This window comes from Sipha flava, unplaced genomic scaffold, assembly GCF_003268045.1.
Source record: "Sipha flava isolate LNK unplaced genomic scaffold, YSA_version1 101_pilon_pilon, whole genome shotgun sequence".
NCBI classification, from domain to species: domain Eukaryota; kingdom Metazoa; phylum Arthropoda; class Insecta; order Hemiptera; family Aphididae; genus Sipha; species Sipha flava.
Genome location: NW_020271715.1, coordinates 612805 through 640035, shown reverse-complemented (window position 1 = coordinate 640035; position 27231 = coordinate 612805). Strand labels below are relative to the sequence as shown.

Below are 27231 nucleotides of genomic sequence, written 5' to 3'. Positions count from 1 at the left end.
CGGTGAGCGGCAGGTTAGCGGTTGTGGCGGGCGCGATATGACCACCGCTAGATGGAGCGACGGGGAAGAAGGGCGCGACGGCGGCGAACGCTTTGTCGTGTTTGTTTATTTCCTGTCGCGCCGCCGCCGCCACCCGCCGGTCGGTTTCTCACGTTGATTGCGCGTTGACCTTGGGCCCTATCACGCGCGCGCGCGCGCGCGCGCGCGCGCACACACCGTCGTTCTCCCCGTGCTCGTTGCGCACCGCCGTCGAACGGAATCCGTCGTCCGACAACGCTCCCGTAGACAGTACCCGCTCGTCGTCCGTTCCGTTCGCACTGTGTTCACGTGCACACCAACAGCAGCAACAACAACAACAGCGATCCGTCTCGTACCCCCGGCTCGCACGTGCTCGTGTCGTCTCCGTCTCGCGGTCAATCGTGTGCCCTCCATCCCCGCTGCTCTCGACCACGGTCATGCGAACCCGCCGCGGCGGACGTGCCAGACGCGCCATTGACGCGTCGCCCGCTGAGTGCTACCGATGTCGCTGATCCTACACCCCTGAGAGTACAGGTAAGCGGCGGCGCGCGTTAAGCGCGCATCGCGGGACCAGTCGAAGAGGGCTCACCGCGCGCGCGACCGTTGCCGAGTGGCTCCTTAGAGCGAGTGATGCGACGTAGATGGAGGGACGGACGATTGTGAACTGTTTATTTGCGTTTCAGATTAGCGTTCTGGCCTCGGCTCTTGTCGTTATTGGTTATTAATTGTTATTTTCATTTTTTTTTTTTTTTTTATTGTTCCCGCGTCGGTACAGGTGAAGTGAGCAGATAAACAGAAAAGAAAAAAAAAACAACTCGACAGCCTATACGCTGTCATTGAGATTGCTGTGCGGTGTCAGAAACATTCATAGCAGTCTTGGACGTTCACGACAGCAGAGACGCTGCGATACTCGTAAACGTCCCTTCCTACACATCCTTCTGCAGCCGGTTAAATCGCTGCGCCGACGAAATGAGTGCGTATCAAACGGCTTCTGTTGTGTACAACATCCAAAACTCAACGCTCTTCGGCCATGGCCTGTTTGGCAATTGCTATTCGAATATTGTGGGAACGGCTGCTACAATGTTCTTCTCGACACAGTATCAACCAGTCATCATGTCCGTGGTAGGGTCTATCATTGTAGGCCTCAGCGGGCTGTTTCCACTTCTCGTTTTGCCAGTGGACGACTCAATCTCTTTAAAAACTGGCCGTAAGTATTCAAGTCCAACTATGCACTGTAATAAAGTAAATACAAATGTTCGTTATTGATAAGATATCAGAAATATAAGATTATTTTAACTCTGTTGTTTTAGTGTTGACATATTAATAATCATGTCACTAGTTGTGATAAAATAATGATGTAATTCACGTTTAATTCATCAACCTAATAAATGATTTGTAAATATTTTAACAATTTATATACCCGGCTCATATGTACACAATAATATTGCAAATAAAACATCTAGTTATTATACTGCAAATAGATACCAGGTGTTAAAAAAGTTGTAATAATAGTGTAATTATTGTAGCTAATCATAATATCTGTGCATATTTGTGTGCTAAACACATTATATAGTTTTTATTTTATATAGTTTAATGGGTGCAGTTACATAATAATTAAAAATACCATTAAATTGATTGATCATTGGTTGAGCTAATGATTTTTCTAAAAATTTAATTATTTAAACCAATTATTAAACAAATTTTGCAAATCCAATGTATCGATAAATGTTTTTTTTTATCTGTTTTAGTATTTAATATTTATTTTTAAAGTAAAATAAATTTTTATTTATAGTGTTTAACTGACGTCTTATATTAGATTTAATTTTTTATTTTGTTATTGATTGCATACATTTTGTTATACGAACAATTTCAGGTACTATCAAACAAACTAACTTAACAAAGAACTTTAGCATTAATGTTCAAGACCCTCTAGTTAGCCTTGAATCTGATTGGCAGTTGTGCATGTCTATAGGTTAGACCATGTTTACAATTAGATATACTTTCGTTAAAAATACATCCTGTATAATGGTTAAGATCATTTAATTTAATTTTTTAATTTTAATAAATATTACATTGAAAATTAATTTTTTTTTTTTGCTTTAATTATCCATATTGCTGGATAAGTTTTTGCTAATCAGTCACTATTATATAGAAATCATAGTAGGTATGTCATTTATTGGTTGGGTCAGTAGCATAGATGAACAATGGTTTAGACGTTGCATATCAATCAATACAATATTAGCCAATTCTGTATTCATTCAGCCGTGTAATTAAAACCTAGTATGAAGTAATTGTCATTGATCAAAAGATTGTCGTACAACTTAGCCTGTACATACTATTATGAATTCTGTTTGGTTGGTACCTAATATATAGTTGTAATTAATTACTGTATAACACAATTGATAAATAGTCATATCAATAACTAGTTAATAAACTGAGAGAAACTCAGTTTGTGAATTTCAGTTACTTGTTACTCTGTGTAGCATGGATTTCATTTTTATATAATTTTTTAATGAAATATTGCTTATTATAAAGTGTTCATTCTTAAATATTTTTAAAGCAACAGCATTTATTTAATTGTATTTTTCTATTTATACTTACTTTATCTCCATAACATTGTCAGGATAAAATACATTTTACAAGGTTGATACAATAACAAGATATTTGTGTGCTGTCAATAAATGTCTGGCTCTTGTTTTAGCTGCAGTGATTAGTAATTCATAATTTATAACCATATATAGTGTTCAGTATTCTAATTTTGACACGAATAGTAATTAGAAAATTAATTATACTACAGCTGCTACTGTTCAAATTTGTTTTATTAATGTAATTTTAAAATGCATCATAATTTGCATATCTCATTTTTGTTTTTATACAGACGTATGAACACACAATATTAATTAAATAATTATTTTAAAATATATCCAATTAATTATAAGTAGTATTAAATACTAATAACTTATTCTTAAGTTAAATGTTTTATTAGAAGATTTTAAATAATTCAATTTTTATTTTTATTATTAAATTAGAGATATTACTTGCTCAGACGCAATATATGGTTATTGTTTACAACTTGGGTTATAGGCCATATCAGAATAATTTTATTTTTGAACATATTATTTCTACAGGAAAAAACCCATTAAAGATACAAGAAAATACTATATTATACAATCATATTACCTATAGCGAATCTATTTCTATACTAAGTTAAACTTCATAAGTTGCATAATTATAATTAAATATATATTTATGAGTAAAGCATAGTCATGTAAAATAAACAAATTATGATACAAAAGTATGGTAATTAAATTACATTTACCTCTCATATTTATTGTTGAATTTTTATGATTTTAAAATGTATTGTGCCTAAGTGTGTTAATGTGCAAAATTTTTAAAATATTAAAATCAATCTTTCCTTTTTAGCTGGAAGTAAACATTTACGTCTTCTGTTGAGTTTTTCGGTTGGAGGTATGTTGGGTGATGTATTTTTACATGTTTTGCCCGAAGTATGGATCTCATCTAAGGGTAAGTCTTACAGTACAAGTCTGTAAATATTACTAGCTAATTACTTTTTTGCTTATTTGTTTTTTTATAGATAGATATGGGAATTGGATTCGTGATGGCTGGTGGGTGCTAGCTGGATTGTTGGTATTCATTGTAGTCGAGAAATTGTTTTCGCTATCAGACGATGAAGATATAAATGAATCTATTGAGAAGATAGTGTCTCCTAACACAAATTTGATCAATAACAACCTTAAAGATCTAAAAAAAGTAACAAACTGCAATAATGGTGTATTGGATAAAGCAAAGAACCACATACAAGTGAGTTATACATTTTCACTGTTGAACTATTGAATACAGTAATATAAGTATTTTATTGTTATAGATCAGCGGGTATTTAAATTTGTTTGCCAATTGCATTGACAATTTCACTCATGGTTTGGCATTGGGAGGAAGTTTTCTCATATCACCAAGAGTCGGGTTATTTACTACATTAGCAATATTGGGTAATAAGCAAAATATTTTTATAATTTTATTTTTTTTATTTTGGTTTTTGTTTATTAGTTTGTGTTTAATGTGTTATTAATTTTCAGTTCATGAAATTCCGCATGAAGTTGGCGATTTTGCTATTCTCTTAAAGTCTGGGTTCAATCGTTGGCAGGCTGCATGTGCTCAAGTATATACAGCTTCTGCTGGCATATTTGGAGCTCTTACTGCCATTTATTGTAGTGGAGTTTCTGGTGACGTGGGTGAGTCAAATTAATTTTCATAACTATTATATTCCATTTGTATTATTTAAAATTTAAAAGCTTGAACCAATTTGTTTAAATGTTTATAAATGTTTAAAACATGTTTTTTTACTTTATTAAAAGTAACTTTTCCACAAAGCATTCTAAATACGTGTACATTTCTCTACTAAGAAAAAGTGCCAAAAATGAATGATGTGAAATAAAGAATACATTTAAGATTTATTATTTTAATTATAAAGTGTTAACTATTTTCTTTAGAAAATGTCATACTTTCTTATTTGTACGTTACACTTATGAAATCATAAGTAATGATTACACCTTGTATTTGAAATTATTCACAAAATGAGGTTTTTATATTATCAAAATATTACCATTGATTGATTTTCAACTTTTCCTCGTTTATGACAATTTTATAAAATGTATTATTGTGCCATTAGTTAAATCATTTTTAATGATGAAACGTTTATATTATATTTTAATGTTGACTATGAGGTTTTTTTTTTTTAAATTGAAGATTTTCGATTTTATAATTTATTGTATCAATTAAATGTAGATATTCTGTGTAAAAATGTTGGTTTTATAGTAGAAATTAATAACTATGTACTGCTTATTATTATTTTTAGAGGGTTTGTTCAAAGTTCATGTTGATGTATTAAAAAAACGAGTATTGTGTAATGATGACAAATATTTTGTTATATGTTTCAGAGGCAAAGACATCTTGGATTATGCCGTTTACAGCCGGTGGTTTCCTTCATATATCTTTAGTCACCGTACTGCCTGAACTTTTACTCGAGGAGAACCCAAGAGAATCGATTAAACAATTTACGTTGATATTAGCTGGAATTTTAGTCATGTACGTTATGTCTCATCTATTCGAATGACCACTGATGTATGATTTTTTCCTGACCCACTCCTTCACCACATCCCCTTTTACAAAAGACTATAGTTATATTTTTTTAACTCTTTGATCACATTATTTATGTACCACTTATTTTTAAGTTGTTTTTAAGGTATTATATTTATGTTTCGTATTATTCTTGATGATAACTACCGTATGTCATACTTTGTACTCATATGTAAAAAGCAAAATTTATAACTTTCTTATGTTACCAAGACACAAGCACATAATATTTTTCTCTTTACTTTATTGTTTATCAATACACTTCTGTGGTTAATCAATTTAATGGCTGTGCATTGTTGATTTTTTTTTATCAATATTGCATTTTTTTTTTTATAGTTTTGAATAAAAAAAATGTATTTTTGTTATCAAGCCATATTAGATTTATGTTATGTAAATATATATATTTGTTTTGAAAATGTATAAAAAAAACTATAATTATTTTATTTTACTACTTACAATGTATATTTTAACGTGTTCTTACGATAGGAACAAATAACAAGATTTGTATTTTTTTTTATAAATATATATTAAATATATATTTTAAATTGTGTTGTACAAACATATTATTAATTAACTTATATGAAAAAAAATTATGAACTATCATCAGAATCTGTTTCTTCTTCTGCATCTTTTAGCCATTCGACTAGTTTGCTAGTTTTATCTCTTATAATCTTTGAAAATGGACCGTCTTCATCCTTCTGATGCCATTTTAGTATTGATTCTTCGCTCAATACGTTCATATCGTACAAGTGATGAATTACCTTTACTACTACTGTGTTGAGCATATCTTCACACTTGGCTACATCTTCAATTGCTGATAAACAATCTTCACATGAATCCATGTTTTTAATATAATTTTTCAGTACTGGCATAAAGTAATCAAGCTGGGATTGCAGTTGTGCGTAATAACGAACCTGGTTCAGAGCTTTGAGCTCAGCTTTATTATTCAATGTTAACATAGCTCGTATCACTTGGAAATTTGCTTCTCTATAATTGATGTTATATGCATATCGTGATGAATTAATTTCTAGTATAAGATTATCGCAGTGCACATGATCTTCAAATCCTCTAATCAACGAGTCCACAACTTCAGAGTAGAACATGCATGTATCATCAGGTATAGATGCAACGATTGATGCTGTATCATCATTATCTGATGAAGAATAACTGTAACTTGAACAAGACTTTTTATGATATCTCAAACCACTAGTTTCTTGTTCACCATCTGAATCTGAATCATTTTCAGCATCGTACACGTAAGCTTTAGGACTCAATTTTATCATTTTGTTATTGAAGTTGGAACTACATAACTGTTTTTGTTTCAACTCTGTAGTTGACTCAATTACAACATTACTGCCAAGGATACAACTGTCTATTATTGTACTGTTTTCTTTAATTAAGCAATTTTCACCAATAACTGAATATTGTATGACGGAATTATCTTTGACATTAACACCATTAAATAGATAAGAGTTTTCTATAACAACATTATTGCCAATATTACAATTTTTTCCAATGATACTTTTAAATATAGATGTGCCATTTCCAAAAATAGAGTCTGATCCTATAACTGTATCATTACCTACATCGCAAGTTAGGGCCAGCTTTAAATTTTCCCCAAAATAAACATTACCATATCGTAAACTGTATTTATCGATGATCTCAGGAACTTGAGGATAACTCCACCGGTGTAAAATGTCATGGCTGGCTTTTTGATATGATGGCCAGTCAAAGACTTCATTAACGTATCCCTTGTCAATAATGTGTACATAGAGCGTGCTATTCAGAATTTCCTCATTAATGAGCAGCCCTTTAACAAAATCGTCTTTTGTCTGAAAATCAAAGTTATCAGCAAATAATGGAGGAACGGCTGTAGAACAAATGGCTATATTGGTCTCGAGGAGGTCACGTCTGATTTGGACCGTTTCATTGAGCACTAACTCCAAGGGTAGATTGATTTTGCCCCGGCTTTTGTTGTGAAATAGCACTCTGTGAGAGTCGGAGCTCAGCACCAGCGTCTGACCAGTGTCCGAGTTACCCTGTTGGTAAATCAATGTCATCACTGCACCCTTGTCTCTTTGCCGCAGCTCTTTGAACTGCTTGACCAGTGGCAACAGGGACAGCTTGCCGATGACGTTGCCCCAGAGTAGCACGAAATCGTTTCTGATCAGAGCACAGGCGTCCAGGTGCCTGAGTACGTCACCAAACGAACGGCAGGTGTCGGAACTGGAGTAAGTCACGTTCAGCCGGTGGAAGCTGGTGTCACGGACGAACGTCTTAATGCGATCCGTACTGCAGCTGGAACAGAACAAGACCACGTCCACGATGCCAGACGACTCAAGCAGATCCAGCGTGTAGTAGAGCAGCGGTTTGTTGACCATCGGCACCAGGCACGAGTCGTCCTTGCCGGCGGCGGGCCAGAAATTCTTGTGGAAGAAACTAGCGACCACCACGGCCTGCAGCACGTCCTGCTTCTCCACTTTGCTGCTCATGGCTGTGGAACGGGTTCCAAAAGATCGTTTAAGGCCGAGGAGACCGCGACCGAGGGACTGTCGACAGCGCGCGAACAAGACCCGCTGTGTCGCTGGTCCATAGAGTTATTACTCTATGAGCTGGTCGCGACGGCGTGATAACCACTGATAACCGTTAACACGATGGACGATAACGTGGCGCGATCCACGGACGTTGCGTAGTGATGCGGGGCGGGCTGATAACCGCGGTCCCAGTCCGATAACGACGTAATGGACCGCGGTGTTGCCGCACGCCCGGACGTCCCGCGGAGCCGGCAACACCTTGTCCTTACTGTGTCGTATCAGTAGCAGCGCTCTCTCGTGACGTTGCGATATAATCATTTTATCAATATTTTCGGATAGTAGTTTGCTCGGCGAAAGTTTTATTATTATTATTATTTTATTATTATCGTGGAATACGATTGATCCGTTCGACGTTCACTGTTATTACGCGGCGAGCGAAACGTAATACGCGCCACGTGAGGTAAACAACTCGCGCGGAAACCAGTATCGGCCCAAGTGAAACCAAATTTTTCGACTGTTCGTGCGTACGTATTTTTCTTTTTTCGTCATCACCGTTCCCGTTCCCGTAACCAGCTTTGACGCGATGTCTACCAACGAAGAGAAAGCGATGGCCCTGATGTCCGAAGCGGACAAGAAACTCAACTCGTCCAAGGGATTCTTTTCGTCGTTGTTCGGGTGAGTGGACCGCAAGGTCGAAAACTGTTGTGCACCATGAGTATTTCCAACCTGGTAGGCGGGTGCGGAAATGGTATTCCGTGGTCGAAAACGTGTTTGGGGGGCCACTTGCTCGTTTGTTTAAATGTATTATAAGTCCCCACGACCGTTACCCTCCCCACGGTTTCCCCAAACTAACTCCAGTCGGTCACCAACATGCGAAATAGATTCATTGTATCTATTCTGCGACTGACCATCCCATCAGAACATCATGCCCCCCCTCCTCCAGCAAATTGTCGTAATTAGTTTTACTGTTGCATAAGAAATCAATTTCAATAACGTAATTATGAGTATATCACACGTACTAGGAAATAATATTTTATTTGTCATTACGATATAATGCTATGTTCTCCTTTTTAACTATTTATCAAACACCTGTATCCTGAATTTGGAACTGTTTAAAATTTGATACTTATTAAATATTAACATATTTTTGATCCATCTTTCAGTTGCTTTGTTATCATGTTTCATAAAACTTTCACTCTTAGAAATACTATGTTAAATTTAATTAGATAGGTATTAGGTTCCTAATATTTCCTTAACCTTTGTTCCATTTTTGGTACTTACATGTTTAATATTTCAGTATGCATGCATGTATTTCAGTTATAGTGCTACAATAGTTATTAGCTAATTGATGTAGGTCATGTTCTTTATCTTATTCCTTGCGTAAATCAATGTAATTGTTTTCTTTATAACATTGTTCTTATATTTTCTCATTTTTCTTTAAAACATTATTCCATTTGCAATAATTTACTATTGTACTTTTTAAGGCATTATTGAAATAAAATCTATTAGTAAACTCTGGGGAAAAAAATGTTAATAAGGATAATCCTAAATGTTTAGTCTATTTTCATATTCAAAACAAAGATTTTATATTAGTACTTAAGGATGGTTATAAATGTTAACTGTTTTAATAGTGTACAATTTTTAAGTTTTCAAAATTATTCCATTAAACTATTTGATGATTTTATTGCTTATTTAATATTGAAATTTTGCATCCCATTGAAGATGTATTATATATTTTTTTATCGAATGTGAAATGCTCTAATCTTATCAAAATATTTATGAGTACTCAAGTTATGTGTCATAAATTAACACATGACAACATATCAATGTCATGGTTTATTTTAAATATTTTATATTAGTTAATATTTCAAATACTTAATCTGAATTTTATTATTAAGAATGGGCAATTTAAAAATGTCAGGTATAAAAAACAAAATAACAAATTATGGTTTTATATAAATCAAGAGAAAAAAATGATTTTAATAACTATTCTTGATATATTATGCATGAGTAGAGATTTTATCATTACTCTATCACCAATGGTTTTATAATTTATATTATTAATTAAGTATTATGACTTATCATTATTTAAGTTTTATATAAAAAAATTATGTAGATAACCTATATTTGTGTTTTGTAGTGATGGGTCAAAGTGTTCAAATGTTAAACCAAACTATTTACCATTTAGATATGTTCGAAATTTGAAATTGAAAATATTCTTAATCAATCTAAAATTAATTTTCTATACTTTATAGCAGTGTTTCTCAACCTATGGGTCTTGACCCATAAATTGGGTAGTGATGTTTTTTTTTATTGGTCGCAACTGTCGACCAGTTGCATCAGGCAGTTACATTTCTCCAGTTATAGGGAAACACTGCTTTATAGTATATAAATTTTTAATTTGAAACTGGTTGTATGTTACAAATATAATAATACCCCAGACTAAGTATTTATATATATATATAGATTTATGAATATTAACTATTTACTAATTTATATTTTGTGTTTTATTATTGCAATTGATTTAAATATACTATCTAATTATTTTTTTAAATTATTTTTTTAGAAATGTTTCTAAGGTAGAAGATGCAATTGATTGCTATCAACGTGCTGCTAATTTATTTAAGATGGCAAAAAAGTGGTCACAAGCTGGTAGAGCATTTTGTATGGCTGCTGAGCTTAATTCTAAATCAGGTCGTAAACATGATGCTGCTACAAATTATGTAGACTCTGCAAATTGCTATAAAAAAACAGATCCGAATGGTAAATATAAATGATAATATTTATTTAAAGATGACTATATATGTGTTTAATATACATAATAAGTTTAAATAACACTGTTCTATGTTTTCAGTTCTTTTAGTTTATATTCATTTCATAGGGTTATTAAAATATTTAGTCCTTTTTTAATTTAATTAATAATATATAGTTTGAGATTTTAATATATTTAATTACTGAAGCTGAAATTTGAAGAAGAAAAAATGTTTGTGCACTGAGTTTAATCTCAAATAAACTTTATAAATATTTCTGTGTGTTATGTTAAAATTTTAATCTATTAATATTTATATAAGCACTATATGGCTTTAAATTATTTTTATAATACTACTACTATTGGCTATAACTGTCTTATAATTTTGATTTTCATCCAACTCCTTAAACAATTGTTTTTTTCTTATTACAGAAGCTGCAGTATGTTTGGAAAAAGCAATTGATATATATACAGATATGGGTCGTTTTACAATGGCTGCCAAACAACATCAAAATATAGCAGAAATGTATGAGACTGAAGCTGTTGATCTAGAACGTGCCATAAACAATTACGAGAAGGCTGCTGATTATTTTATGGCTGAAGAAAGCAAGAGTTCAGCAAACAAATGCAAACTCAAAGTGGCACAGTATGCAGCACAACTCGAAGACTATAGTCGAGCTATTCAGATATACGAAGAGGTATGAAAAGTATTACATAAAAATTGATTTTTACTATAAATTGAAATAAATTAAATTATAGGTTGCTGGGACATCATTGGACAGTTCCTTGTTGAAGTACAGTGCAAAAGAATATTACTTTCGAGCAGCATTATGTCATTTATGTGTTGATGTACTTAATGCTCAATTGGCAATGAATCAATACATTGAACGGTATCCAGCATTTCAAGATAGTAGAGAATACAAATTACTTCAGGTAAATAATCTATTTAGTTGTTTTTTAAGACAGAGTTAATTTTCATGAGTTTGAAAGTTAATATTTATTTTGTTATATGAACTATCTTACTATTATATAAAGAAACAGAGTTTGTTTGTTCGCAAATCTCAAAAACTATTGGATTGATTTCAAAAATGTTTTCACTATTGCTACATTATCCTTGAGTAACATAAGCTATATTTATTAATAAATTATTAAAATGAAAACTTTATTTATTAAAAAAAATTAGGGATCCCTACTAAAACTTCAATAATAAAAGTTGAAATTTGATAAATAATTTAGATCTCAGTATCTCAAGTTCAAACCATGGTCTTCATGGCCTAACTTTTTGCATTGTTTTTAAATTAATTTGTTTTCTTTTTACTTATTAATTTTATAATTGGTCTCATCTTGGGAAAGATTTTAATGCTTAATATAACTTGGGAAAATTGATTGGATATCCGAAAATAATATTAAAATAAAATGTATGTATTTTTTAAAATGTGTATTTTTGTTACTCCATCATTAAATATGTTACTGTGATGTTGACAGTACAGTACTGTACAGCAGGATAAATTACCTTAATATCCCGTTTAATTATGATTCCTATTTTACATTTCTAGTTAAGAGACTTCTATTTCCCATTAAAGTTTTGTGCATTATTACAATTAATAAGGCTCAAAGACATATATTTCAATATGTTGGTATTGATCTAAGTGTTTCTCACGTGAACAGTTATATGTGGGATTATCAAGAACAGGTAAACTGGAAAATCAGCTTATTATATTACCAAATGGTTTGAAATCAAAAAATATTATTTAATCTAAGGATTTCATTAAATAAAATAAATAAATATATTTAAAAAGTATTTAATTTTATTTAAGTAAATATTTAAAAAAAGATCGTATTATATGCATTAATGACACACAAAGTAGGTTATTATTACCTTACGAGATGTCTATGTTATTTAGAAAAAGTGTCTAAAATTAAAAAAAATTACTAAAACAAAACAATATATCTATGAAAAATGTAGCAATAGCAAAGCGTTGCCAGATCAGCTAGAAAATATAAATGAAACAAAAGAAATCCTAAACACAGTACTAAGAACCATACAAGATAATTTCATTACAAGTAAAAATGTTTAATGACCAACTAAATGGGCATGGACCAGATTGTATATTTATATATATATATATATATATTTGCAATACAATTGTTTATTTTATATTCTGGTTAAGCATTAATTTGTTTTAATTTATTTAATAATTTGGCTATTATGTCTTCTATATGATAGCTTCAAAATTATGCAAAATTATATAATTATATAAATAAATTATATAAATTTGATAATTACCAGTCAGGAGTTGTTGGATTTTGTAAATTCACATTCTCCTTGCACTCATTGTATTACCCCTAAAATATTTCTACTAAATTGTTTGATATAAAAATGACAATGATTACTATACAATTCTATACTAATAAATTAGTCAAGAATAAATTAAGGACATTTTATCTAATCCTCAACAAATTTGAATAACTCCAATAATTCTGGTTTAAATGTATTAATCTAAAGTTCTAAAATCTAAAATTCCAGAAAAAATATTGGAAATTTTTTTATAAAATTAAAGATTGAAATTGTCATAGGATATTTCTTAAAAAGTACAAAAAAATCCATGTATTGAGAAATATAGTATTTTTGTACATATACGTTTCCAAAAATCAGTATTTGAATAATTACATAATTTAAATATAAAAAAAGGAATGAACATATTTAAATCCTCAACACCATATAAATAAATATTATGAATAGTTGATTTTACTTGTTAAATTACTACGCACTGATCTCATGAGCACTAATTTTTTCAATTTTATATGTTATTTGAAATATGTTTACTATATTAACTTAAGTAAAATTATTCCAACTTTAATCTAAAAATAATTTGTTTATATAATTTTATTTAGGTGTTGCTAAATCATATTCAAGAACAAAATGCTGATGGATTCACTGAAGCTGTTAAAGATTACGATTCAATATCACGATTGGACCAGTGGTACACAACAATATTATTGCGCATTAAAAAGTTGGTGAATGACACACCAGACTTACGTTAATTTAGTTTATGAATAAGTACATATTTTTAAATTTCCTAATTTATAAATTTACTCTCATAGAAAAGACGAAAAAATGTAAGGTAAATATTTGTATATATTTCCATTCCTTATGCAAACTAACTTGTTGAAAAATAAGATTTAAATATTATGTAACAATTTTTTTGCACATTGTTGTTTTGTTAAATGCTATTCATATATTGAAAATCTTGTTAAATGGGGACCTAGGTTTGAAAGTTAAGACATTTTTCTGTGTTAGTAAATTTGTTATAAAATGTTCTCATCTAGTGTTTTATAATACATAACACTTAGTTTAAATACCTTTATGTACATTATATACTGATATCATGGTGTTGCTTGTTATTATTGGTATAGCTATGTATTAATTAAAAGCGCTTTACGTCTGTTGGATACAATTTCCTGCATATGGACTAAGCACTTGAGAAACTACATATTTTGTTTTATTTAAAAAGAAAAGAGATCTATGTGTTAGTTATTGGTTGATTATAATATTTTTATTTCTTTAATGGTACTTACCATAACTTATTTCATATATGAATCAAATATACATGTTGGAATTGAACAGCAAATATTAATAATATAATAATATTGTACTGTAGAATGTTTAGAGGAGCTATGTTGTATAGCGACTTAAAGCATAGGCTTATTGTGTGCAGCTATAGACAAGTTTAAATCATTTGTATTACTAATATCATATATTATATTATATTCTAACCATCAAACAATATTGTTAATGTTTATTATTTTAATTGTTTTCATGTAAATAGAATATTGTTACAGACTTTTTTTTTATCCGTAATTTGCCTCAGAATTTGTTTTAATATTTAAATTACATGACTGTTTCAATTTTATTAGTGACTCTATCAACGGTGTTTATTATGTTTTTTAAATTTTTAATGTTATTATTATTGTAATTGTGTAAATATTTTTATTTTATTATTTTTTTTTTTTTTTTGATTTAGTGTCATAGGATTTTGAATCGAAAATAGTTATTTCAATTATATTATTACCATATACTGTTTTAACATTTTCATTATTCCTTATTATATATTTAAAACTATAGGGTTATATGTACTGGTATCTCTTGCACAAGGTTATTAGAAATAATGGGAAATTTTAAAATATTTTAATTGATTATATATTAAATATATTATGCACTCGAGTGCATTTTTCATTATTTTCTGTTTCATTTGTACATGATAATTTATCACTACTATGATATTATGATTTAGACTAATTCTCAGATATTTTATAACTTCAAACAAAATGAAAAGATAATATTTTAACTCATTGCTTTCCTTTGGTATTTCTGTTCAAAACTTTTCCATGTTTAGTGATTGTGTCCATAAAATATATATTAAAAAAATATTTATTTTAATATATGTAACTGAAAGTAAGATTTACATTGTAAAGTTTTTTGTTTCTACCTATGATATAATATTTATTATTTACATATTGCTTGTGTCTGCAGAGATTTGTGTGTATAAATACATATCCATTTAGTGCTCTTGACGGATATTTTTCTTATACAACTATATATACTTACTACAATTCCCAAAAAAGTTCAACGATAGAATTTTAAGCTTGTTTTCGACATGTTACTTTTCTTTCTAACTTAATTTTATTTCATTCTCTTTTGACTTAATTCTTAAAGATGCTGATTAGGAATTTGCATCAACTATCGAATTTTATGTTATATACAAATTTGTTGTGCTCAATATGAGATTTTTAAACTTGGTTATTTTCCTTCAGTTTTTATTTAATATAGCTGGTGTTTTTAATTTTCAAGGCTTGATAAATTAATAGCACTATTGCATAGTTTTAAACTAGTTAAATATAGTTTATCATTAGTCAACATTGATCATTTTGACAAATACTTGCAAGCTAATTTTTAAAATTAAAATTTTAAAGATTTCTGTAATGTTATACATTATACTGAATTTTCTGTACTGTTAATTATTAGTGGTTGAAGCAGTTATGGAATAATGGAAATAAAATATTTCTTTAAACAAAATTGTATTTTTAATAATTATACCTAACACACACACTTGTTCTTATGAAAACTGTACTAATGTATGAATTAAATTTTATATATTTAACAAGACATATATCGTGTAGAATCAATATTTATCATATTTTAAATATCTTCGGTTATTTAGAGCCACTTCAACCTCTCTATATATTATACTTTATATAAATTACCATCTTTTCTCTACGAAAGTTTGATATTTGTAGTGGTCGCGTTCTAACTAACGTAAATATTCAGCATCCTCCTTGAAATTTATTGCTTATACTCACTGTATATATTATTAATTTATTTCTTATTCGCGCAACGCTTTTACGAATATTATTCAGCGAAATGTTTACGATTGTAGACCGCCTTGCGGTGCGCATTGTCCGTAACGACTGACTATATACCTACATATTATATTATCCTGATTACCGCACAAATATCCTTTGGATAAGTTCACTCGTATGAAAAATTTTACTGTTGTAGTTCGTGTTTGAGGTCGTTTCCGGATCAATGTGATATGTGCAATAAAACTAAATAGATATGAACATAGGTGCACGTATTTTATTTGGTTGAAATTAAGCAAATTTTATATGTATGACGGTTGCTAAACAAAAACATGGACTTTGGTGCCACTGCCCTGTAACGAACAGATTTTGACCTCTTTAAAGATTTTGCAGCATCAACAGTTTGGCGAAGGTAAACTTGCAGTTTCATTCAATGTCGCGATTTCAAAAATAATTTGAAAATAAATATACGCCTATAATATAAATCGAATGACTTGTGATTTTTTTTTATCGCTTAAATCGGAATATTAATTCGGATAGAACACGATTGCGTACGTTTGTAAATGGGTAACAAAAAGGTGGCTAAGAAAAATAAATAAACACGATTGCGTATGAAATTGTATACAACGTTGTCAAATTTACTAATTTCACCGTATTTTATCTAATAAATGTAGAATGCGTATATTAAGTTATATACTATAAGTTATATAATAATCAACAAAAAAAAATTAATAATAAAATAATAAATAAAATGAGGGTAGCTAATAAATAAATAAAATCGACAGTTTTTATTTGAATGAAATTATTGTAAATAAATTATTTGAAAATGTTTAAATTTGGATTTCTTAATATCTATAACCTACTTTTACTGAAACTCGGAAAACATCGTATAATATAACGGAAATAACGAAATTTTGCTATAAATGACATGTTTGATATCATTAACAATAATTATAGGTAATATCAAAAAAGCAATAAATTCTTGTCCAATCGAAAGGAAGAAAAATATTACTTTATAGTTAAATGTACATAATATTTCCTACTACTTCCTACGCAGCGATAAGTGTGCATGCAAATAGTGTTCGAATGTTATCGGTTTCACACAAATATTTCGCGTTTAGTCAAGAGGGGGGTTTTGGGATTATTTTGGCCCAGGCCCCAAATTTTTGGTGACCACAACATCCATTGCTTTTTTTTTGTTAACCCCATAACCACCGTCGGTTTGTTACTATATAGGCACCATACTTTAAGTTGTTACAGGCCCCACTAAACTTTACGACGACCTTATCATGAGCTTGTTATAGAATGTAGTATTTTAAAAAAAATAAATTAAATTTTTCTGGTCTTAAAAATCATAATTAATTTAATTGGGATAAATTAAAAAAATAATACGTTAATTTCAAGTTAACATATATGGAAATGAGTGAAGTTAATAATTTAAGTTGGTTTACCAGTAATGCAATAAGTCAAGTTAATAATTTAAATCAACTTAACTTTTAACTTATCAACTCGTTAAATGTCCAGGCTCGCGTATATACTACAACCATATACATTTAACCGTAGAAATCAACAATTTTTCCGACTTCTCTCGATAGATTTAAAAATGCAATCTAAACGTTATCATTAATTTTATACACACGTGCTTACTTAACATTTCTGAAAAAAAATTACAAACTAATTCACTAATTACATACGTTTCGCTGCATGTGTATATATACGCTAAACGAGTGCGAATTTAGATGGGGGGGGGGAACACGGATTGATAAATCCGAACGATAGTTCAAACATTTGTCGAATCGCCGAAACTAATAGTTGAACATTTGATTGCCAACTGGGGCTCAGAATTTTGAACACGTTGGTTTATTTGGTAAATCGAATGCCGCGCGCTTGCTACGAACACCCCCGCTGAAGCGATGTCGGATTTCGACGATAAAGAATCACCGTTCGGAAGTGTACAGTTCCGTTCAATTCGCCGGTACTGGCACGTTCTAATCGATGATCGATTGGGTGTAGTATATTTCATTTTTTTTTTTTTTTTACGTCCACACGTGCACTTACCTTTTTCGAACGATGCGAATAATAGCAAAACGTAACAACAGCCACGGTGCCCCCGTACATCAACCGCACGCTGCCGTCCTTGTGGTTCCGTCGTGGGCGCAACTATAGGGTTTTTAGCAGCACCGAGTTCAAATGTTCAAAATAAGTTCAAAATAATCCATAGTGATCGCAGTCAAACACCATTTTATTAAATTTTCAGCGATTTCCGCACCACCAGTATTTGGGCTCTAGTTGCGCCCACGGGGGCGGGAAGGTTCCGTCACCCGGGTAGGTTACCCGTACGTTAAGAACGGTACGCAGCGACGCGCGCATCTAGTCCACATCGCGTTGTTGCAGACACGGGGTGGCCCGTGCAAACATTGATTTTCCGACGGATTTCCGACGTATGGATACGTGTATACGCGCGCGCGTACCCTTATGAGCACGGCAATTAATATGCGTCACGGTTACATTACATATTTTTGCCACGGTCTCGGAAGTAATTGTCAATTAACATAAATTAAACGGTGCGGCAGGTTAAGTGCGTCGTGCATAATTCTCGGGACGGCCGAAGATTATTATGCGTATTATGCGCGTGGTATACATGCCCGAGAACTGCAGCTTGAGGAATTTCGAGTTTTAATTAGTTTTTTTTTTTTTTTTAATTAATCGCCGGTCGTTTGGTTTAACATTGGATTAAAGATTATTAATTGAAATTGAAACACGTGACTTACGACTAAACCAAACCGCTTTTGCACGGGCTAACAACCATAACCGGCAAGCGATTCGAGAAAAAAATCACAATTATTAGTCGTTACTGCCGCGTGTTAGTCAACGGCGGTGTAGCGGGAATCGAGCCCGGCACGATCGACCGTTTATCCGTAACTGGGCTGATGCGTACGCGATACAAGGGCGTATTTGAGGAGGAGGGGAAAGGGGGCATTCGCCCCCCCCCCATATGGCTCGTATTTAATTTTGAATATAATACATTGATTTATTTAAAAAATGTATAAATAATTAAGAATATAAATTACTAGTCTATCGTTATAATATGTTATCATTATAACAGGAACGTGAGCTGTAGGTAATGAACTGTAAATTATTTTTAAGTTTGTACTGAAGAAAAATTAGTTTCGCCCCCTCCCCCGCGGCCTCAACTCAAATACGTCCTTGACACGATATCGCTATGAAATCCCTGGATCGGAAAATCGGCTGCTCCGTACGACGAATTGCGGTCGGTTGTGCGTTTCGAAAACGATTGATTTCTAAATATTAACGGCCGGTAGAATAACCATAACACAACGCACTCTCGTCGTGTTTCGACGGGATTCCGAAAGCGAAGTCCGATCGAGCGGGGATGCCCAGTAATATGTTCTCGAAATCCAGTGCAACCGACCGTTACTAAATTACGGACAAGCGATGTACCGGGACTTTTCGCCATGCAAAAATAATAAATCTCAGCGATAATAAAACAATAATAACGATGGAATGTTTATCGCAGTCCATTAGAATGGGTTCTTAACAATCGTCTGAATTCACGGAGGGTTATCGCAAGGGTGGCAAGTGTCTTTTTTTTCTCGTCGTTATTAATTTTTTTTCACCAAGCGCGTAAAATTTTTTTTATAATCTCGTATACTATAACGATTATACTCACTAAACGTGTTTTCCCCATCGTGTTATGTAGCTGTACGGTACGCGTACAATTTAATATATGTATTATGTTAAACCGTTCGGATACTATCCAATTTACATACGTGTACGTAATACACACAGTGTTCAAACGGTTTAACAGCCATTAAATGTTATACGCTTCGGTTTATTAATTTGATTCCACCCGTTTCAGATCGAAAGAATTAATACATCGACGGCACTTCAGTTATGCGAACTGAAACCATCAAAAGACGTGTCTATTACTCGATCCGAACGAATTACGATGAACAGTCCATTCGACTCGTATAATCCGATAATTTTTTTCGCACCGATTCGCATTATTTAACGTCTTATTCGATAAACGAAATCCATTAGGATTTTTCAACAATTATTAATTATATTAATAATTATTATTTATTTATTTATAGGAACAATTGTGTTCGAACATAGATTGCATTACGACGCGGAATGTGTATTGATCCGTGGCTTATGTGCTTATAAACGCGCAGGGTTAGATGGACGATAGAATATCATTGCATTACGGGCACAGGAGTGTGCAACACAACAGGAGTGATCGCTGTAACGGCACAGGTAATGTATGCAGGGATGGCAAACAAATGTCACAACTCGCTGAGTGACGGGCGCGCACAACTCCAGCGTGACACACCACTTTAAATGTAATTGATAATTTTACTTCAGTCCTTCTTTAACGTTGACAGCCATTTTTATATCATTATAATTCTCAATCTCGTAATCATCACTCGGCACGTTGCTTTTGATGTTTGCCATAAGATCTTTATTTACTGTCGTCGACACACAAAGCTTCGTAATCACGATACTAATTTGGTCAACCGCCGCTATTTTTATTACCTAATCTAATTATAAATGTAGCAATAAAGTCCTGTTTAAGTGCCTGTAATCGGGTGGTACTATTGAGTATCTTCTCGCTCTGTACATTTCAGATACAAAACCACTGTCAAAATAATTACTCATTGTAGTATACCATTATATAGATTGTAATTATGATTTTCTAATAATAAATAAAAAAAAAAGTGTCTGCAATAATACATTTTTCAAGCAAAAAGGAAAATGTTAGTCATGCGTTACTTGAAGACACTTGGATGCAACGAACGTCACCGTTATTCTTGAACTGTCTGATAAGCAGAGGAGAAACATCGTATTTAACACGTTCGGCTCCGCTAACTTATATTCGTCATTCACCGCTCGCCGGTGCGAATAATCCGGTTTTACAAAATAAGACGACGCGTTGTCGTCAACGGCTATTCCGTATGAACTATATTATAAATAGCCAATGACGACTAGGAGTCGTCATAATATATTATAAATATAACTCTTAGGAATATTGACTGTTTTATATTATTATTATAATAATTTATAAAAATAAAATATTACTTTTCAAAACAAATTTATTTATACAATATTTACATTAAATATAAATAGTCCTATTTAAAAAAAAAAAACAACAAGAAATATATTAAATTTGAAAAATAATTAACTTGACTTTTCTTTGTCTTCACTTATTTTTCTTAAAGTATTAAAATACATATAATTAAAACAATATTAATTTACAACCATGATGATTCGAACATGCGTATAAAACTGAATTAAGTAGTATTTTTTTACGTTTTATTGATAATAACATTTCGATGACTACGCATGTTTTGTAATAAATTTATTTTTTAATTAGAATACAGAACTCTACGATATTAAACCCCAAATTCGAATTATGAATTATGAAAACTCCAGTTTTGGATTTGTTGGATTTCCGGTGAATCCGGATTTGATTCCCATCACTAATAGCGACTCTCGATTCGTCACTGTGACCAATTGAATCAGTATCTACGTTTGCACAAATGATTGGTAGGTTGCCTCGCTCGATGGTTCGCAGTGAGATGTCGAGAATTTAATTCGTATTAATATCAAATAATAATATACGAAAAGGTCACATAATATACACGCGATTCGGTTAGTACATTTTGACGAGAGATAACGTACCGGACCACAAGTCAGAAATGTTCATTTGACACGCGAATACCAAAGGGTTTGCACCATACCTGTACTATGCAGTGATGAAAGGAACTGCAAGGTCTCGGCACGCACAAAACCGATGCTTCGAAAACATTATCATCTCGTATGTAGGTAAAATAATATGTACGCGATTCGTATCGGGTCCCCGCTGCGATATTTCACCCTTAGGTCCTTGTCTTTCAGATGTGATCTAACTTTGGTGAGAGTCGAACACAAGAAAGCGGATTATGCGTAGCATTGGTAACAACATACTGTGCGCTTATTTCGATTCGTCCGAGATTTGAACGTAATACGACGGCGGCGGTGGTTAAAAAATGAAAAAAATAATGTATATAAATACAAATAAAACGTAGAAAATAATATATACCGAAAATGAAACGTTGTATGAACGTATGTGATGGGAGAAAAGGCGGAGGAAAGATCTTAAACGTTTCGGGATCAAAGGCGGTGCACAGATATTACCATCACGAGTATTCATAAACATTGTTCATTTGGCGATGGATACGACGGTAATCGGTAAAAATAAAAAATACTTCTGCGTACGAATAATATTATGCACGCGCGATGGTTCCCAAACGAGTGCACGTCCGGGGTGGATGCGTTATTTTCGTCCGATTTATCGGAAACGCATTTTTTCTGACACGTGCCGCGTAAACCACAGTTATAGAAGGGTGGGCCATGTTATTTCAAGTGGCCACATATTAGGGATGAAACTAGATTGTAACCTTTTAACAAAAAAAAAAAAAAAAAAACAGAATACGGTCATACGTGTTTATAAGTTTATTCATAATCATTGTTTATGTTTTATCAATTCATTTGTTTGTCATTTTATGTTATCATTTTCGTGCGATGCGTTGCGTATCCGCAGCCCTCGTCGGCGGCGGTGATAAGCCTCCGTGTGCGACCGGCCGGGTACGCAATCGCGCTGTTATCATCGCATGAAAGTGTCGTTATTTTCACGTTTTCAAAAGTTTTTCGGTTATGTTTTTTTAAAAGCAAAAGTCATATTCTCAGTGCCACAAAGTTTCATAAGTTCTTGGGTTTTTTGGTTTAGTATTGTGGCACTGAGACATTTATCTTCATTTTGTGGTGTCCGGCGGCCTTAGCCTTCGTGGTGAATGTAGTCGGCACCATCTCGCTCTCGTTTTTGTGTCTTCGTGGTGTGCACATCAAATTTCATTTCGTTTCAAGTTTTCGTACATCCGTAGCCATTTTCATTCAAACCATGTTTTGTTGAATAATGTCATTTTCGTTTTGTGTATAACGTGGTTTTCATTCATTGTTTCACTGTCCAGGGCTGTGGACTATTGCAGTTTTTTCGTTGGTGACTGCGCTTGGGTGGTCGCACGTACCAATTCTGTGATTTATTTTCATTTATACACTGCGGTGTGCCGTCATAGGCAATTGTCTGATCACAGGGTTGGTGCGGTCGCGTGGATGGAATCAGCCATTTCAACATAGTCACAAGTGAGTATTGGTCGACCATATTTGTTTCATTTGTGTTTAAAGGCCGACGGGCCTAGCCGTCGAAGGCACATTATTATTATATTGTAGTTTTATTTATTATTTCGTGTGTGCCGTGTGGGCCACACAATTTATTTATTTATTCAATTTATTTAGCTACCATTTGTTTTTGCATTACCATTATTAATATAAATTTATTATTATTACTGTACCAATTTAGAGCCAGCATTGTGTATACAATTATTATTTATTGTGCGCCGTGTGGGCCACTTATTTTATTTGAATTATTTTGTATTGCGTGCCGTGTGGGCCGTATATTATTTATTTATATTTATATATTATTACTATTATTATTTCTTTCTTAATCCAATTATACAGTCCACTTAAAATTCAAGTTGTCTTTTTCTATGTTTTATATCTATTTTTTCATTTCAAAACAATGATGAGTTCCCCCTAAGTGGTTATTGCTGTCACCAGGGTAAAACTTCTACCAATCATCATTGAAAACATTAACATTAATTTTATTTTACGGAGGATCCCGTATCGCATGGGGTCTGGAATATAATGTTTTACTGCACTATATAGTATATATCGTGTAGTGTATAGTAGGGGGTGGCAACCGGGGGATTTTCCCCAGTTCGGTATGAACTTTAACCTATAGTCGGCACACTTAAAAAATCCGAGAAGTCTGAGAAGTCGATTTTGTCAACAAATATTAACTGTGGATCAGCTGATCTCCTGAATATCCCCTAACTCCACCCTTTGTGTACACGTGTACCGAAGCTTTTGCGTAGAGTGATGTCGTAAAACGGCGCATCCTCGTTGTGTTATTATTCGTTTTAGTGATGATATGCAGTGGCACTCGATACTCTATAACCTGCCCGCTACTTAAAAATCCGTTTTCCATACAATATCCAAACCGTTCTTGTTTGTGCACGGAAACACGTTTATAATTACAGTTTTGGGCGCGCACAACAGTGCATACGGCGGGGTCTGCGACCCGATTTGGGATCACACAAGCTTCGTGATTTAGTCACGACGATACGATGCACAACCGTACTGCATACACCGGTCATGCAGAAGTGAAACTTTTTAAAATAAATGATTGTTTATTCGATTTCGTTCCAGCGGGCACTCTCGTACGCGGTTTTCTTCATGTTGATTCATCCTTTTCCACACTGCTCATCAAGTCCGACTCGGGTCGCAAAGCAAAACTACGGTCGCGGCTCTGGAACGTGTAAACATTGTATTTGTACGACGTCACGACGTTCTGAAGCAACGGCAGGGGAGGAAATTACGTTTTCAATATTATTACGGTGATCCGGGGGAAAACTCGTGCTAAACCCGCTGGTGCGCTATTCGCAATGTCTATGGCTACCTAATGTTATGGTAATATTACATTTGTCAACGGTTTTCCGAAACGCGCTTCCGCGAGTCGATTTCGATAAACCGCTTTCCTCACATCTCGAGGTGTTCGCGTAAAGGTTCACCATATTTTACGGACCGACGTCACAAGTCTCGGATAAGCGTAAAGTTACTTACAGGATACTACAACTGCAATAATAATATTTGACGCGTAATAAGGATTTGTGTGCGTGTTTTTTTTTTTTCCATCAAACGTTCTCGAGTCTCGACTCGTATTATCATAAAAACGACCGCGGTGTATCGAATCGAAATGCGAGGTACGCGTCAACTGTTGATTTGAATATATTAATAATAATAATAATAATAATAATAACATAAAAATGAATCCTATTTAAGTAAGCGTTTAAGTATAAGATTATGCAAATCGCACAGAGTCGCTGAGTGCTCGGAAAACTCAATATTGCAAATGGGTTTCAGTGAACTAGATTTTCGTATTCCAATACGCCGACACCGCGGTGATAACAATAACGGTATTATTCGAGTATATTATACGTATACCTGTACGTCTATATTCGACACATAGGTGGCACGTGAACTGCACGTCGTCAATTGCAGTTGATCGATGATTAATAATTGCAATTATTGTTGCGATATCTTAATTACAAGACAACGTCTATATGTATCTGCAGTGCACTACGGAAATATGTATGATTTGCTAAGGTGGACAATTAACTGGTTAAACAGTTAAAGTTAAGGTAAAAAGTTAATTTTTTTTTTAATTTTTAACTGAACTAGTTTAATTGGCTGATGAAATAACTTAGCTTTTTCACGATTGATTTAAAAAGGATCTATTAGGTTAAACAATTTTGAAATTTTTCGTTTTTACGTAAATATTAATATAAAAATTAAATAATCATTTAAAGTAAAATGGTCGTGTACACTGTACATCCAGTGACGGTGCTAGAGCTTGCGAGGCCCTGGGCAAAATAAATGTTGGGTCTTATAATTTATATTAATAAAATATTTTAAATTAATTAAGTTCAGTTAAATCAGAACTGCGGGGCCTTAATTATAATTTAATGCGCGGGGCTCTGGGCAACTGCCCCTATTGCTCACCCCTTCACGTCGTCCCTGTGTACATCAAATGCCATATTAGATTTTTTAGGTTGGGGGCTCCCCTTTGGTTATTGGGTTCTGGCTGGTGATATAGCATGTTATGTATAAAGAATTTTAACTATAAAGATAAATAAATACGGTAGTAAATGGCATTGCACAACTACGCGCGAGCGTGTAACGAACGAATTTCGAAAACGTGTATGGGGTGTAGGTGGTACTTCCAGGAGTGGATATAATATTTTATTTTTTAAACACCCCGAGCCAACTGAACCAAGTGGCGGCGGATGGGGTGTCAAAATGTCGTAGCAAATCGGATTTCGTTTTACCGTATTATTTTTCCCGGCGACAACGAGACTCGCATGCACTCTCGTATACGCTTCCTCAGACCTCACGTCCATTATATAGTTTGTTTAGGTGTTACGGTTCCAATTTGTCTCGAGTGTCTCTATGGTCGGCGGTCGTCGGTCGTCAGAGTGCTTTCGACGATCCGCCGTTACCTCCCTCTGCGTACGGTAACAACATATTATCGTCGGCAGGGCGTAACAAATTTCCACCAAAAATGTATCTTTCCCTTTTCCACCGAAACAATTTATACACCAAAGACTTGAGTATGCCTGATATGTACCTATCAATATTATACATATAATCAAATGTATGATCAAAAAAAAATATCCATGGGATTTCAAGGTTTATCGTAATTACCCTTCGTGTCGATTCCCCCCCCCCCCTGAATTTTTTTTAGCCCCACTGTGTAAAAATTTAATATTTTATAACTTCATATAATCACTTTTGTACCCAAATCATTATATGGTATATCCCCATGCTCTATGACTAATCTATTATAGTTATAAGAAATATAGTAAATTATAAATAAAAAGTAATAATATTTTTATGAAATTTAGTATATTCATTTATATTTTTTTTTTTTTTATTTAAACTTTGTGGGTACAATTAGTCTCAACAATTACAATTAAAAATACAATTACAAATTACAAAATACAATTACAGTTTACAGTTACAATTACCATAGAAACAGTACAGTATAAGATTAGATTAAAAAGCCTGAATGGTTAAAGAAAGATATTAAATTTATTATGATGTTTTTTTGTTGGTTTGAAAGTATACTTATAAGGTCGAAAGTGATGTTGGAGGTATTCAAAATAGATAATAGGTGGTCACGATGTGTTGATAAGCTGGGACAGATGAAGAGTAGATGGTTATATCACAGAACATAGGGTCATTGTGTAGTGTACAGAGAAGGGAATCGTTCAATGGCAGTTTAAAGGAATGAGAAGGAAGTCGTGTATGACCAAACCGGAGACGAGAGAATGATGTTATGCATTTTCGAGAAAAATCGATGTTATGAAACCATGGTAGTGTTGGCATTTATACTTTTATAAATATATTTAACATCACATATGTAATAAATGACACTATTCAGACTGCAGTAACAGTGAAAAATCGTTATTCAATTACAAACATAATAGTCGATTCGGTTATGTGATTACTGATTACTAATTATGGCATCTATTCCGTTTTCGTATCGCTGCACGTCTGGTTGAATGGTTAATGCGCTATTGTCATTGTGGTTGTGTCTGTATTTGTATACTGTACAATCTAGTGAGTAGGCACGTCGAATTTACCCAATAATATCCATCTATTTTTAGATTTGTATTGATAAAATAATATTATCATTTTTCATTTGAATAACATTTGATGAACATTTATATTTTAATT

At 32.9% G+C, this 27231-nt stretch overlaps 3 protein-coding genes across 3 annotated transcripts; 2 read left to right on the top strand and 1 right to left on the bottom strand.

Moving 5' to 3' along the window:
• Positions 1-208: 208 nt before the first annotated feature.
• Positions 209-5259, top strand: LOC112681167 (zinc transporter ZIP13 homolog). Its single transcript, XM_025551431.1, has 7 exons — positions 209-552; positions 794-1225; positions 3442-3543; positions 3614-3840; positions 3905-4025; positions 4113-4268; positions 4974-5259. Exons 2-7 carry the CDS (start codon positions 988-990, stop codon positions 5147-5149), a joined length of 1020 nt encoding a protein of 339 aa, XP_025407216.1. The 5' UTR covers positions 209-552; positions 794-987; the 3' UTR covers positions 5150-5259.
• A 420-nt stretch (positions 5260-5679) lies between these two features.
• Positions 5680-7808, bottom strand: LOC112681158 (translation initiation factor eIF-2B subunit epsilon). Its single transcript, XM_025551422.1, has one exon. The coding sequence runs from the start codon at positions 7659-7661 to the stop codon at positions 5760-5762; it is 1902 nt and encodes a 633-aa protein (XP_025407207.1). The 5' UTR covers positions 7662-7808; the 3' UTR covers positions 5680-5759.
• A 227-nt stretch (positions 7809-8035) lies between these two features.
• Positions 8036-13946, top strand: LOC112681151 (alpha-soluble NSF attachment protein). Its single transcript, XM_025551416.1, has 5 exons — positions 8036-8378; positions 10270-10466; positions 10885-11150; positions 11212-11385; positions 13348-13946. The coding sequence occupies exons 1-5, from the start codon at positions 8287-8289 to the stop codon at positions 13495-13497; spliced, it is 879 nt and encodes a 292-aa protein (XP_025407201.1). The 5' UTR covers positions 8036-8286; the 3' UTR covers positions 13498-13946.
• Positions 13947-27231: the final 13285 nt, after the last annotated feature.

Bases quoted from the DNA above. Each gene is read 5' to 3' on its own strand.
- LOC112681151 (XM_025551416.1), top strand. From the start codon at position 8,287: ATGTCTACCAACGAAGAGAAAGCGATGGCCCTGATGTCCGAAGCGGAC. The intron at 8,379-10,269 runs GTGAGTGGACCG...TTATTTTTTTAG, and splicing joins TTCTTTTCGTCGTTGTTCGG to AAATGTTTCTAAGGTAGAAG. The intron at 10,467-10,884 runs GTAAATATAAAT...TTCTTATTACAG, and splicing joins TAAAAAAACAGATCCGAATG to AAGCTGCAGTATGTTTGGAA.
- LOC112681167 (XM_025551431.1), top strand. From the start codon at position 988: ATGAGTGCGTATCAAACGGCTTCTGTTGTGTACAACATCCAAAACTCA. The intron at 3,841-3,904 runs GTGAGTTATACA...TTATTGTTATAG, and splicing joins AAGCAAAGAACCACATACAA to ATCAGCGGGTATTTAAATTT. The intron at 4,269-4,973 runs GTGAGTCAAATT...TATATGTTTCAG, and splicing joins TGGAGTTTCTGGTGACGTGG to AGGCAAAGACATCTTGGATT.
- LOC112681158 (XM_025551422.1), bottom strand. From the start codon at position 7,661: ATGAGCAGCAAAGTGGAGAAGCAGGACGTGCTGCAGGCCGTGGTGGTC.